Raw genomic sequence first — 15,302 nt, 5'->3', positions numbered from 1 at the left:
CACACACAGGAAGAACAAGGATATAGTTTGAGTTCCTCACTTGCAATTTTACAAATCATTTGATGCGTCAACACGAATAGGAGTTATTAATATTGCATTGTTGTATAAGGGATTATTATTATGACCGGAATGCAATTGAAATTAGTAAGATTTTGGAACGCAGAAATAAAGAAAACCATCAAATCTAGCATGCAGGGTGGGCACTTTATCTAAATTATATAATTAGGTATTGAACAATTAGTATTAATAATTGTATTATAATTGGTATTGTTATAATGAGGCTATTATTGGACTGCAATTGAAAACTAATAAAAATTATTATAAAAAAAGAGAGTGAGAGTAATGCTTCTAGCCCTAGTCACATGAGTATTTCTAGCCAATTGGGAATATGATGATGTCACTAAAGGCAAATAAAGCCTGTTCAGGATAATATTTGTCAAATAAATGAGTAAGCAACATTGCCAAGCAGTTATGGTGCTTTTTGACACTGCGGAAAATGTTCACGAAACTGCTCAGTCCTAATAAAAACTCTAACTTTTTCTGGAGCATCAATCTTCACACACACACACACACACACTCTTCAAGGGATCAGCACAGAAGAAACTGTGGACTTGACATTGAATAAATAGTTGGAGATATGAGATACTCCATTAGATCTTTTGAATGCGCTCCAATAATTTTCTCTATTTAGGGGGTCTAGGATGAAAACAGGACTCAACTTGATATACGTTACAATAAACGGGCAGATCTCAGCATGCCTGTCTAATCATCTTAAAAAAATACAATCCAGGCAGTCATGACCTGTTGACCCTGTTAAGGACATGAATGACAAGTGTTTATGAGCTGGCAAGCAAACAGACATGCTTTGAAATACTTCACAGAAACTGCAAAGTGACTTATTGAAGAAGAAGAAGAAAATCTGGGAAGTCTTCCACTTAATTTATGGCTGCTCATTGCATGACCCCCTTATGGAAAGTAACATCTTCATAGTGTGAAAGCAAAAATAGAATTCTGCTGGCTACTGGGAAAGATTCCTTAAGATTGTAAGGATGCTGAAACTCAACAGCTGTGTCTTGAAATGAGTGGCCGGCTATAACCATCCTCAAAAAAGAAAGAGGCTCAATAACTTGGTCCTGTGGAGCAGCATTAAAACACAAGACAGGAAAGGATTCAAAAGGCTTGCCAGCTGCTTTAGTCTCCTCCTCTAAAACAGGAAATCAGGATCAGCCAGACTCCACTAAAATCAGTGGGCGCAACAAGTGTCATTTCGGGGAATGTGCAAATTCTCAGCATATGATAACAGAGATGTGCCCTAAAATGCCTTGCAGTATAGCAGAAAATGTTGAGGCACAAGTTTCTGATTGAGTTCCTTATCTGAACTCTAAGCCTTGCACTGTTGGTTCCAGGATTCTGTTGGTCCTTGGGCATGGCATCAAGTCAGAAGAGGCAGGACATGAAAACGGAGAATTCTCCTTTACTGCATCAGAACTTATTGGTTATTCTGTGCAATATAAGAATGGTAGGCAGCGAGGGCAGTGGGCCTTCTGCTAGTCTTAGGGACTTGCCAAATGCCTGGCTTTGTTGACCTCTGGAGCTGGCCGTGGTATTTCTTCTTTCTCTTTTCCATGATTGCACTTATGAGTTGCTTTTTTTAAAAAAACAAAAAGCAAACTCAAAGTGACTTACAGTATAATACATATTCTGACCTGTGGAAAGGAATCCTGACGAGACCCTCTTGGATTGTGTAAATGTGTGAGAGCAGAGAGTTGTGCCCAACCACTTGGGGTGACAAGTCAGCCTTGCTGGAAACTTGCTTGGCTTTTGCAAAGTTTATGCACGAGAAGTATAAGCAGATTTGTTCAGATTGGTACTAGCTGGGCTGATGCATTTCATTTGTTAATGTATGCAGTCAAGACAAAGGTCTTTTTCAGCCTCGCAACCTGAGATCCTTTTAATGGGAGATGCCAAGGTCTGAACCAGGGCTGTCAGCATGCAAGGAACTGAGTTATGGCCCTTTCCCTTAAACATAACCAGAACTTAAAAGGCCCTGAAAAGCAGAAGCAGGGAATCTTACTAATGACTATATAAAGTAGGACCAGATCTACACATTCCTCTTCATATATGTCAGTCCACTAAATGTGGTGGAGCAATGCATCATCTCAAAAAATTGCTACCGTGCCCCATTAAAGTAAGAATTCATTATTTTTCTCCACAATGAAAGTGAACCTTTGCTTTATGATTTAAGAACGTAATAGTTTGACTAAAAACCAGATTATATTTTGCATTTTATTCAAGTTTGGCAGCCAGAAAAACCCAAAGCAATTCATGTGAAATATACAAGAATTTCCACCAGCACCGTTGAGATTATTATTTCATTTTAAGATTATTCATGCTACAAGTAAACTGTATTAACCATGTACAATATACTTAAAATGACATAACAATTATTCTCCTTCTCAGCAACATGCAGCAATTAACAGCAAATGCCATCTGAGACTTTTTTTTAACAAAACAACTGGTTTACATTTACCAATCAAGACACAAAATTGATTAAAGGAAAACACACCTCTCACTTTAACGTTATTTAAAAAAACATGTATTGCAAAGAAGTGGTTTATCTGGATCCTTTATCTGATGAATCTCTCATGTAGCACAATTCATATTTGTGGAACAAATTCAAGATCCAGATACTTAGAAGCTAAGGATTGGCTAACCCTGAAACCCAATGCCATGCACACACTTAAGGAGCTTTGCTCATTTAATTTAGATAGGAGTCCGAATGCAATCAAGGCATTCATTATATTAAACATTCAGCTGATCCTTCACCCCTCTAGAGCCAGAAAACATCTTTTAAAGTTTTTGTGATAGGAACTCAATAATGTCAGCTGCAAAATATGAACTACACCGTAAAAGATTATGCAGAGCTAGTGGCAGGACTCAATATTGTTAAAAGTCACAATATTACTTTTGTTAAAATAACCTCTTGGCAGCGATATTCCTAAAATCTATTTTCCTGAAAGCAATCACAAGACTCATTGACACAACCTTGAGCAAACAAGGCAAAATGGCATGTTTTGGTAGATACACAGCAGAAGAACATTGGGGCAGTGGGGAGAAGTATTGGACCCATGTTACTAAAATTGGTCTTACGTCAATCACTGCCTGCTTTTCCTAATACATACAGAGTCACTGTGCATTAGGAAAACGAATACGCCTGTGAATACGCCTAGGGCATTTTGCTCTGTTGCATGGTGACTAGTTTTACCCCCCCCCCCCCATGGTGTTATATGTGTGCTGCTGGCCTGAAGGAAATCATGGAACGCACTTCTTGAACCACCTAAACAATCAAATATTCTTGTGGCACCTTAAAGATGAACAAATTTATAATGACATAAGCTTTTGTGAACTCAAGCTCATCATATGATATAGTATGGATGCATGGGGGCAAACCCCACCAACTTGAGCTGCTTCAGGAGGTGCCATTGGATATGTCCCAACCCTAGGTTCTGGAACTGGATTCTGGGAATCTGCTTCTGCAGGTGCTATTTGGGGGATGTAAAAGCACCTACATCAGGGTAGTCAACGTGCTGTTCTATGGGTATTGTTGGACTACAACTTCCATGAGCCCCAGCCAGCATAGGCAGTGGCCAGAGGGATTAGGGAGTTGTAGTCCAACAACATCTGGAGGGCACCCCATTGGCTAATCCTGGCTAGAGAACACTGATTCTTAATAGCCTGGGGGGAAATATCAATTTTAAGACTTCCACAAAATGCCCCCTTGATATTTGGGGTTTTTATCATGGAATTTCTGTCTTTTTCCTCCCACCAAGACTTCCTTCTTACCTTAGACCACTCCGATGCTTCCCATATGGAAAGGCAGTCTCGTCCTTCACAGCTTTGTATTGGTGTCGGCTTAGGGCCGAGGCAGTAAAGATCCCTGGTGTTGACATAGGTGCCATTCTGCAGCTGATAGACACATGCCACTTCTCGGATCTGGATGCCTTTGGAGCAGGTTGCAGAGCAAGAGCTCCACTGCCCAGCCACCCACCTGTTAAGAAAAGAGAGAGAAAGGATTCAATAGGGACACAGCCCTTTGAGGCACAAAGCCACTCATCAATCACTGCCCATCAATCACTGCCTCTTGTTCCTGCCCTGGGTGGGTGTCAGGCCCCACCAACCTGTGTCCAAGTTTTTTATTATTTGAAACCCTACATTTTTTAATGCAGAATTAAGAGGCTTTAAATCTGGACACAAGTAACCCCTGCAGTTTCCTGGTGGTGGGAGATTATGTAGGACAGCAACCTAAATAATATTGATGTTCTTTTCCAAGTCAGGGTTATTGAAGCACACTTCATGCTTATGAGTAATCCTTTCTTCCTTGGGCCCAGGTAAGTGTCCTCCTACCTTGTGTAAGCTGGTTTAAAGACAGGAATGCTTTTGGCATGGCCAGTTCCCCTTATAGACAATGCACCTCAGAACTAAAGTTGCAGGGGGTTCTGGGGTGCCCTCTTTCTGCAGCTCAAATCCTTGAGCTAGATCTGTATACCTGTTTAGTGATGCAAATTGCTTGCAATTTAAGTGCCTTAATGAGAACTATATAATCCCATAAGTTAACAGCAAGTGTTGCCCGTCTCTTTTCATTAAACAAATAAGTTGTATAAAAACCACCCAAGCCATTTATACCAAGGGTCATTTGGGAGCCTGTGGCTTGCAGACCATTGTTATGCTGTTTAACTGAAGCAAAGTTGCTCATGGACACTGAACATCCAGTTCTAAAGGTCTCCATGCCCCCTTTGATGCTCAGCTGCTAATGCTAATGCTAGCTTTTCCAAGCAGATCAACTAAAACTATCAAGAGGGGCAAAACCATCAGAAAAGTAAAAAGAACAAGAGGAGATTTCAGGAGTGATGAGGTCAGAGTATGAAGAGGAAAAGAGAACTACAGTGGTACCTCTACTTACGAATAACTCTACTTACGAATGTTTCTACTTATGAATGGAGCTCCGTCCGCCATCTTGGATGCTGTTTAGATAGGATTTTTTCTACTTACGAATTTTTATATAAGGTTGCTTCTACTTACGAATTTTTTCTCCCAATGCATTCCTATGGGATTCGACTTACACATTTTTTCGACTTACGAATGTGCATTTGGAACGCATTAAATTCGTAAGTAGAGGTACCACTGTACCAGAGAACATTTGGCAATTATGACATCTGCTTTGTTCAAACAATTGACACAAATAGTACACAGCTACCCACATCACATTGCAAATAAGATTCACATTATGATCAGCTCACAATGAAAAATCCTGTAGCCTTACATTCTCAGGTGCTGTGAAATATAACTGCTTGTCCCCAGAGAGATATGGACTCTACAGACCCTTTTGTCAGTCTGCCCTTCCAATCACCCCATATAACTAATTGCTATTTTGTTGAGACCTGAGCAGCAGAAGTGGAACTTTTTGGAGGTCATGGGAAGAATCAAGTAAAGAGGAATGTATTTGATAAATGCCTATATGGCATCTCTGCTAAGTGCTTCCTATGACCTGTCACAGAGGAAGATCCCCTCTGTAATTACAGGAATTCCTCCTCAAAGTGAAGAGCTGGAACAATAGCCCTGTGTGAACATGAAAAATGCATGAGGAGGGGGAGGGAGGTGGCAATCACAGCACCCCTTTTTCAGGAAGTTGGAATCCTGGTCTGTCTTTCAGATCTGTCAACTTGATTTGCCTCCCAACTAAACTAATCTTTGCAACCTGATGCCAAGGCACTGAGGGCCCCTCCAGACTGATTTTTTTTAAAGCCCGGGAGTATTCTGCAACATGTTCTTGACACACACACAGTGCTGTAGTGCTGAAATTATTTTGCTTTATTAGTTGCCCTGAGATGCTTCCCCCATGCTACCACAACACTGTTGTCTGGAGAGGCTACAGCACCATAAAAGCAAAACAAAAATAAACCACAAAGTTTGTGGTATATATAAAAAATAAATACGCTGAAATGCGCTGAGTGGAAATGAAGCAGAGTGACTGCACCAAAACTTTTGCAGGTGCAAACCATAATGAAAGTGGGAACCCGTGTGACAGCCCTGATAGCATCATGAGCACAAATAATCATGAATATGCAATAAAAAGGACACCCACAGGCCACAATTTAAGCACTGGAGCACAAATTACAGATGCGTTGTTAAATATGTCATTGACTGAAAGTCCCAATCAGATAGGGGTGGTGAGATGAAGCTGGGAAGGGGAAAGAGAGGGACTGCTTTACTAATTTACTGTCCTCTCCAGGAGCAGGCATGGCTGCTGTCCACTCCGTGCTGAATTAAGTCTAGCAACGGCATTGTAATCTCCCTGTGATCTATAGCTATTGGCAAAGAAAGGAGAGAAAAGGATTGAGAGCAAAGAACAGTAGAGATGAAAGGAGTGAAAAACTTGGTAGGAGCCACCCTGGTTGTTTGCCTCCAGAACTCACAGTTCGACCGCACACCATACAGTCCTGAGAAAAAGGAGGCTGTGACCTCACTTAAAGGGGAAAGGAATGGGAGGAATCAGAAAGGAGAAAGCCTCTCACTTTCTTTTCCAGTTCGGTGGTCTGTAAGGAAACAGGAAGACGGGCATGAGACGAGCCAGGAATTCAGTACAATGACAGATGGGAAAATGGACAACCCAGACTGCACTCTTGTCCAGGTCTGGCAGAAGTGTCCTTTCATGAACTCGGTACAAAGCTGCAACACGCATGGGGGTGGTTGTGGAATAACTTGAGTTTTAACTTGGTTAAGGACAAATTTACACTGACACTGTGTCAACCATCTTTTTAGTGCCACTTTCTTGTTTTTTAATGAGCATTTTAAAAATGTTTTTATAAACTGATTTTACAAAGGGGGGAGAAAGAAGAGGCAGAAAAATGTTTGGCTAGGGGAGCAAGATCTTCAAATTGCTGATAAATTATAAACATAATTTTCTCACCGGTTTTGAGTGGAATTATTGGAACATGGAACTCTTTCAGACGGTTTGTAGAACTCTGCCTCTTTGAGTATTCAAACACTAATAATGTTTTCAGTATGACAATTCCAAGTATTCTAGTCTTCCTCAATGAATTCTGGGAATGACACTTTGCTGGGGATATTGAAAATTCTCTCTTAGAGATAACTAATCAGAATGTCTGTGTATGCTGGTTGGTTTTTTATTTATTTAAACTTCATTTGCCACTCTTCAGACCTGGCTCTCAGATCAGCATCGTAAGTAAAATACAATAAATGCAATAAGTAGGAATATGCTAAGAAAACAACAAATTGCACAAAAAGTTAAAAGTCCAGCATTAAAAATAAAATACATCAACTTAAACAGCATAATCAGATTTTTTAAAAGTGCTACTAACAACAAGGTGGCTCAGCAGAGGTGGTCCTGCCTCCCACCATCACATGCCAAATTTCAGATGGTGAGAAGTGGAGACAAAGCAGAAACTCTACAGATTAGATTAAAGTGTGTGGGGCATCATTTCTCTCTCTCCTTCATATCCCCTTTGACTCCTCAGCATCCCTTATAAAGTGTGAATTTCTCATTTTTATCTACCAAATCATAGTCATTCTCTGAAATTCACACTTCTGCAAATTTTGCAATGCAGTCCTCTAGCCAAATAGCATGGACAATAATGAACACACTGAGGAATGCATTAGTGAAAATAACACACAAAAACTGCATTGCAAAAGTGTATATATTAGGCAAAATTGCATACAAACACATGTATGTTTGGAGAAATTTACACTAAAGAATGCTGATGACTTTTACTGACTTTTTCTGTTGCAGAAATGGAGAGAACTGAATTTAGGGTTGGAAAAATGAGAAACACAAAAGCGGAACTGACAGACTCTCCCATCTCATCCGAAGAATGACCATGTGAATTTCTGATAGCAATAATGTCAAATAGCAGTACAAACTACAGGGAAATCAAAGCGGTAGCTCTTCTAAGAACCAGAGAGCAGAGCTCGATGTAGAAAACAGGAGAAGTTCTTGCAACGACGCTATAATAATTCTACTTGAACTCTGAAAGCAAACCCAGAGCTTCTTTCTTTAAAAACACACACAAAATAAACTATAGTCATGGTGAAAGAGAAAGGTCTCTTTAAGATGTTCTCGGTCAGAGAATATGCCAAGCATGCATTTCTAATATCTGGGTGGGCAAACACTAATGGAAATTTAAATTCTACAGAGACTTAGAGAATGTGCTTCGGAAAACGTTTCCATTTGGCAGCTTCCGAAGTGTGAATGTGTGGTCGACCTGGAGGGAGCGAGAAAATGTTAGGAGAGAGGGAGAGGCGTGGCCTGCTTGGATGTGAAGCACTGTGTGGTTGTTGGTTGCCATGGTGCTGGTGGCAAAACGAACCAATGAGAGCCCCACACTCTAGTTGTCCAGCCGAGGATAATGGCCCTTTATTGTAACTCTAAATTGGCTCAGGAACTCCAAACCAAAAGCAGCAGTTCTGGAATTATATTAAGGGGGAAGGATTAAAATCCATAGAGTAAGGCAATTTAGACTTCCCTTTCTCAACACAACTGGGCTGGGTTGGCACCACTCTTGGGTCAACCCTGGCTTTTTTTTTTTTTTTTTGCCTGTGGGCTAGCAAAAGGAAAATGAAAGTTTGGGGGTCAGAAATGGCACATGCAGGCGGTTCCGGAAGCTTCTTCAGGTGCGCTAGAAATCCACACAGACCATAAACCAGAGAGTTGGACCACTCCATGGCAAACAGAAAAGGCTCAAAAGGTGCTGTGGAAAGCTGGATTTATTTTTAGAGAATGACCTGACATGTTTCAAGCTTTACATATCTTTTTCAATGGTGTGTTTTTCCCTTTTGCAACTCTTTCAGAGAGACCAGATTATTTTTCTTCAGCTGGTTTACCTCTCTGTCAATGATTCTTTTGGATATTTTCCTCCCAATTTGCCTAGAAATCTATACTGCCGTGAACGTGAAGGCTTGAGAGGAGGGTGGCGGAGCAGCCCCACAAATGACAAGCGTCCACTTGAGATCAACCAGTTTTAATTAATTTTAACACCAGTAATAACTAGATCTGAACTGACACAGGCCTACCTTAAACACAAGCAGACTGCCCAGACTAAGCCAGTCCCTAGAAAAGAAAAGAAGCCTCTGACCATATATGAGCAATGTATGGGCTTGACAAGTCGCCAGGGGATTTGGAGACAACCACAGCAAATACCTTCTCTATGGCTTAGTTTTGAATGAGGTAGCAAATACATTCAGTTTCTTATGTGCAAGACATTTTTCTACATGGAGGAGTACTTATCTATATGAACCCCCACCTGCAAACTTAAGTTGTACAGTCCAGGCACAGGTTTACCATCTCAGAGGCAACTTGGCTTAGGGGCCCTGGCTGTCCTGACTTGGCACACAGAAGTTATTGAAGGATCACAATAAAAAATAGGGAAGGGAAGGGCTCTGTTAAGCTCTCTCATTTTTGTGTCGCTCCAGAAACATTATGCTCATTAAGAAGCTGTCTGGCAACTTATTTAACATCTTTATCAATGACTTGGATGATGGGCTTGAGGGCATCATGAGCAAGTTTGCAGATGACACCAAACTGGGAGCGGTGGCTAATACCCCAGAGGACAGGATCACACTTCAAAATGACCTTAACAGATTAGACAACTGGGCCAAAGCAAACAAGATGAATTTTAACAAGGAGAAATGTAAAGTACTACACTTGGGCAAAAAAAAAAATGAAAGACACAAATACAGGATGGGTGACACCTGACTAGAGAGCAGTACATGTGAAAAAGATCTAGGAGTCTTGGTAGACAACAAACTTGACATGAGTCAGCAGTGTGATGCAGCAGCTAAAAAAGCCAATACAATTCTGGGCTGCATCAATAGGAGTATAGCATCTAGATCAAGGGAAGTAATAGTACCACTGTATTCTGCTCTGGTCAGACCTCACCTGGAATACTGTGTCCAGTTCTGGGCACCACAGTTCAAGAAGGATACTGACAAGCTGGAACGTGTCCAGAAGAGGGCAACCAAAATGGTCAAAGGCCTGGAAACGATGCCTTATGAGGAACGGCTTAGGGAGCTGGGTATGTTTAGCCTGGAGAAGAGAAGGTTAAGGGGTGATATGATAGCCATGTTCAAATATATAAAAGGATGTCATATAGAGGAGGGAGAAAGGTTGTTTTCTGCTGCTCCAGAGAAGCGGACACGGAGCAATGGATTCAAACTACAAGAAAGAAGATTCCACCTAAACATTAGAAAGAACTTCCTGACAGTAAGAGCTGTTCGGCAGTGGAATTTGCTACCAAGGAGTGTGGTGGAGTCTCCTTCTTTGGAGGTCTTTAAGCAGAGGCTTGACAGGCATATGTCAAGAATGCTTTGATGGTGTTTCCTGCTTGGCAGGGGGTTGGACTGGATGGCCCTTGTGGTCTCTTCCAACTCTACGATTCTATGATTCTAACTAATCCATTGGTCCATTTAGCTCATCATTTCCCACACTCCGGCTCCCTAGGGTTTCAAATAACAATGGAAGAGAAATTCAATTCAGTTTTCATTTAAAGGTGAATCTACCTAATTTGTGCTTCCTGAAGCAATATGAAAATTGGGGAAAAGCCATCTTTCAAAATTCACACATCTTTCAAAATTCTGTGATGTAGTTCACCAACAAAATAATGTGTCAGGACTGGCTCTAGGCCCGCCTCCGGTGGCGCGGGGCGCCAGGCCACCAGGGGCACCGCTGCGCCCGCTGAGAGGCGCGGCTGAGGCTGCCCCTGGTGCGCCTCCGCTGTTCAGCGGCTTCAGGCCGCTCTCCGGAGGCGTGTGGGCCTGGGGCTGCCTCCGCCGCGCGCAGGGGCATCGCAACAGGGGCCGGGCAGCACCCCCTGGCCCAGGGCCGGCCCTACGGCAGGCTGGGTGGCGCAGTGCAGCGGCGCCTGCCTGCCGCGCTGGGAAACGGGGCGGGGGGGCGCCGGAGGGATCCATCGCACCACAGCGCCGGGCATGTGCTTAAGACGGCCCTGTAATGTGTAGAAAAATGCACATTCTATGATCTCCCAACACCCTTTCTTGTGTCACTCTCAGAAGGGTCCCTTGGGTATGTTGGATGAATGATGTTTAAGAATTAAAATATCAAGTCGTTATATTCCCCCAGTGGAGCAAAAAAAGAGAGGCTGGGTGGTGCAGATCTACCAAATAAGTAGAAAATGCACAAATGCATTTGTAGATTAGTATGCTTGGAAAATAGGAATTTGGATGCAGTTCCATGCAGCTCCAGAGGTGTTATATAAAGCTTAAAACAGTTTTTAATGTATAAATATAAAACCTGCATTGGCGAGAAGGCTCAGTTCTATCACAAATGCCTTGTTTGTGCTTTCTCTGTTGCATTAACAATGCTCATGCACATAAATAGTGCATGGGAGACAACAATGCAATATGAACCTTTGTATATGAAAAAGTTTATGATGACTGTAATGGGATCTGTAAGGGGGTGGGCTTACAGGGAACAGCCACCCCTCATCAACTCCAGTTCTTCGAACGGCTCTGACAACAGCGGAGGGGCAGGAGACAGGAAGGAGGAAATGAGCAGAGGGGTGCAGGGCTCAGGCAGCATCCAGAAGCACTGCCTACAACCCGTGATACCAGCAAGGGAGCAGGAGCCAGCAGAGGTTTCTAGCAGGGAAACATCAGAGGGGTGTCCTTTCAAATTCACCCCGGAACTGAGACGATCAGTGGCTTGCAAACGTAAGGGGCGGAGATTTGGGAGAGGAGCTGAAAAGCGTGATTGCGAGAATCTGATGATACTGAGTAGACATGTTTTCATGAAGCTCTTGCACTGTAAATAATATCCACAATAAAAGTCTTAAAGACAAGATGGTTTGGAGTGTTGTTGCTCGAGGGTAGCCAGCAACACCCCTGACAGGATCCTTACCTTGACTGGCAGGGGTGCACATTACATCTTCTGACCTGAGGCTCAGGACGGGTCACCCGCTGGCAGGCACTGTCATTCACCAATATCATAGTCTTGTTAACAACCCGTGTACAGGACACAATGGTTTTACGTTCTCCTGGATGCAAAATGGGGGAGGTGGTGTCATTCATTAAATTACCTAAATGTTTCCTTTCTTCAGAGGCAATCTGATTTCAAAAATATCACTAAAAGAAATGCCTTGTTTACTGAATTCCACGTGGTTGTGAACATGTCCCTATCTTCCAACATGGCTACTTTCCCACAGCAACACCCCATAGATATGGGACTCCAACCCAAAGAGCACTGCAAGATAACTCTTCTGAGCGGTTGAATCTAATTTCACCCATATCCATTATCTGGGAGACTTTGAAGCTCGCTAATTTGGAATGGGGCTTTCACAGCTCTGAGGCCTGGTATCTGTCCGCTACAGTGTTTTGTTTTGTTTTTAGAAAAGCTTTTCTTCTTCAGTTCTGAAATGCTTCAGTTAAGGATTCAGATGGGCGAGAACTTGCTCTGCATGCTCTGATCAAGGGGATTGAGGAACTCCCCTATGAGGAAAGGTTACAACATTTGGGGCTTTTTGGTTTAGAGAAAAGTTAAGTAAGAGGTGACATGATAGATTGTAAACCATCCTGTGATCCTTGGATGAACAGCAGTATAGAAATTTTTATAAACAACAACAGAATACAGTGGTGCCTCGCTTAACGAATGCCCTGCTTAACGAAATTTCCGCTTAACGAAAGGATTTTTCGAGCCGAGGTTGCCTCGCTAGACGAATTCGTTTTATGAAAAAATTGTCTAGAGAATCGCGGTTTCCCATAGGAATGCATTGAAATTCAATGAATGCGTTCCTATGGGCAAAAAAAAAATTCAAAAAAAATTTCAATGCATTCCTATGGGATTCGCTAGACGATTTTTTCGTTATAAGAAAAGACCCGTGGAACGAATTAAATTCGTCTAGCGAGGCACCACTGTATCATAAATTTATGCCTGGCATAGAGAAAGTGGATAAATAGATGTTTTTCTCCCTCTTTCCTAACACTAGAACTTGGGGACATTCAACGAAGCTGAATGTTGGAAGATTCAGGACAAAAGAAAGTACTTATTCACACAGTGTTTAGTTAAACTATGGAATTCGCTCTCACAAAGGGCTACTGGCTACGATAGAAGCAGTAATGATTCTGAATACCAGTTGCTGGAAACTGCAGGAGGGGAGAGTGGTCTTGCGCTTGGGGCCTGCTTGCAGGTTTCCCAGAGGCATCTGGCTGGCCACTGTGAGAACAAGATCCTGTTCTAGATGGGCCATTGGCCTGATCCAGCAGGCCTCCTCTTATGTCCTAGGATTGATCCCTGGTATCTCTTAAAAGATTTCGGATAGCATGGTTGAAAATACCTCTTTGCCCATGACCTTGGAGAGACACTATCAGTGAGACAAAGACAGCTGCAAGGTTGAGTACTGTTCTGCAGGCCTTCTACACTAATGGACCACCTTAGATAAATTATTTTAGATAAACAAAACCTTTACCTCCTCCACACTGCACACTACAACCTTCCCATCCGCTGTGGGTCCATATGTACAAGGAGTCCTGATGATGATCTGGCTCACTTCTGTTTTCGGAAGAGTAGTTCACAGGAATGGTGTATTCGTAGTGGATCCCATAATTCTGGTCATGGAATAACAGCACCTAGTTGAGAGCACAGGAGACAGACAGTTGCTGAGGCTGGCATGTGTGGGGTGGGGAGGCAAGACAAATAAATGGAAATCGCCAAAACGGCAAAGCAACCAATAATAATAATAATAATAATAATAAAAGGTTTAGGTCAAGGGATTTATGAGTGAAATATAAACAACACAGTCTACTTCTGGGGAGTAGAAGCCCTGTGGATGCGAATCCATCTCCACAGAGGAGATCATCTGGAAGGAAAAAATGTTTGATTTACTGTAAAACTACGTGTCTATAAAAACCCTGAAACCTAGATTTAAATTTATTTAGTTATAAAAATATTTATATGCCACAATTCATTAAAAAGATCAGAATGGTTTACAACAATTATACATAAAACCATTAAATAAGAACAATATTAAAAAGTTAAAATCAGTAATCACCTAACCTTTATGAAAAGATATATGCTAAATTGCCCACATAAGCCTGTATTTCTTGTGCTGAACTAGCTGAGAATGAAAGCAGTCATCTACCCTTGCTGTTGTCCCTCTAGCAACTGGCATTTGATGGCACATTCCTTCTGAACTTAGAGGACTTTTGACGGTGTAATGCTCTAGAAACTGTGCACTGTAGTTTCATATTGTTTTATTGTCATTATATGCTGTGCCAATCTGGCAGAGAAAAGGCAGCTTGTAAAGGCCTTTAAATAAATAAGATTATACCTTTAATGTGAAACTTGCAGTCTCAACTCCCCACACCTTCCCCAAGTTTGCTGCCGGCAACTCAGCTAGAAGTAATTACTACTGCAGGAAATGTGAAAACCAACCGAGCTTACTCTTAAAGCGACTCATTAATGATTCTGTTGAATTAAGATGCCATTGACTGTACAAGTTTAAATTTGTTTGGGAGGGTTCAGGTGTGCTGGAAGGTGTGCTAGTACTTGGAACAGGTTGGAATGAAGACGGGAAGGCCAGGGGGATGGGCGGGCAAGCAGGCAGGTGACACTGTATCTCATTGCAGTGAAATGGTACATGAGTTTATTGAAACAGCCCGAGGTATTAAGGAGCCCATTGAACAAATCAAGCCATAAATAAACATGGTAGTGCGCTGTCTAATGTGTGGTAGGGAACGGTGCCAACTAGAACTGATCTGCCCCTCTGACAGCTTGAGGCATCTGCTACTGCTTAGACTTTGTGGAATGAGACAAAATAGGTAAAATCAAATGCTGCCTTTTATAAGGTTGCACAGAGAAGCTAATGAACACCGCCCATGTACCAGTGGAGGCTGCTCAATTAGGGGAAATGGAGCACTGCCCCAACAACCATAGTCTTCCCTTAAGTAAAGGGACCCCTGACCATTAGGTCCAGTCGTGACCGACTCTGGGGTTGCGGCGCTCATCTCGCGTTATTGGCCGAGGGAGCCGGCATACAGCTTCCAGGTCTGGCAAACCAGAGCAGCGCACGGAAACGCCGTTTACCTTCCCGTCGGAGTGGTACCTATTTATCTACTTGCACTTTGAGGTGCTTTTGAACTGCTAGGTTGGCAGGAGCTGGGACCGAGCAACGGGAGCTCACCCCGTCACGGGGATTCGAACCGCTGACCTTTAACCCACAGTGCCACCCGCGTCCAGTCTTCCCTTAGTAGGTCTCAATTGCTCGCCTTCTTTATTA

General features: G+C 42.5%; 1 protein-coding gene across 2 annotated transcripts in view; it reads right to left on the bottom strand.

Moving 5' to 3' along the window:
* The window catches only part of ADAMTS17 (ADAM metallopeptidase with thrombospondin type 1 motif 17), a 167,607-nt gene that overhangs the window by 18,835 nt on the left and 133,470 nt on the right, over positions 1-15,302 (bottom strand). For both annotated transcript variants that reach the window (XM_035130683.3, XM_035130684.3), the window contains 3 exons: positions 13,494-13,653; positions 11,930-12,065; positions 3,844-4,048 (listed from right to left, as the gene is read on the bottom strand). In XM_035130683.3, the coding sequence (XP_034986574.1) occupies positions 3,844-4,048; positions 11,930-12,065; positions 13,494-13,653 (501 nt within the window). The remainder of the gene's footprint in view (positions 1-3,843; positions 4,049-11,929; positions 12,066-13,493; positions 13,654-15,302) is intronic.

The sequence above is a fragment of the Zootoca vivipara genome, chromosome 13 (genome assembly GCF_965207765.1).
Source record: "Zootoca vivipara chromosome 13, rZooViv2.hap1.1, whole genome shotgun sequence".
In the NCBI taxonomy this organism is placed as follows: domain Eukaryota; kingdom Metazoa; phylum Chordata; class Lepidosauria; order Squamata; family Lacertidae; genus Zootoca; species Zootoca vivipara.
The sequence above is the reverse complement of the archived record's forward strand: the minus strand, read 5'-3'. Positions and strand labels throughout refer to the sequence as shown.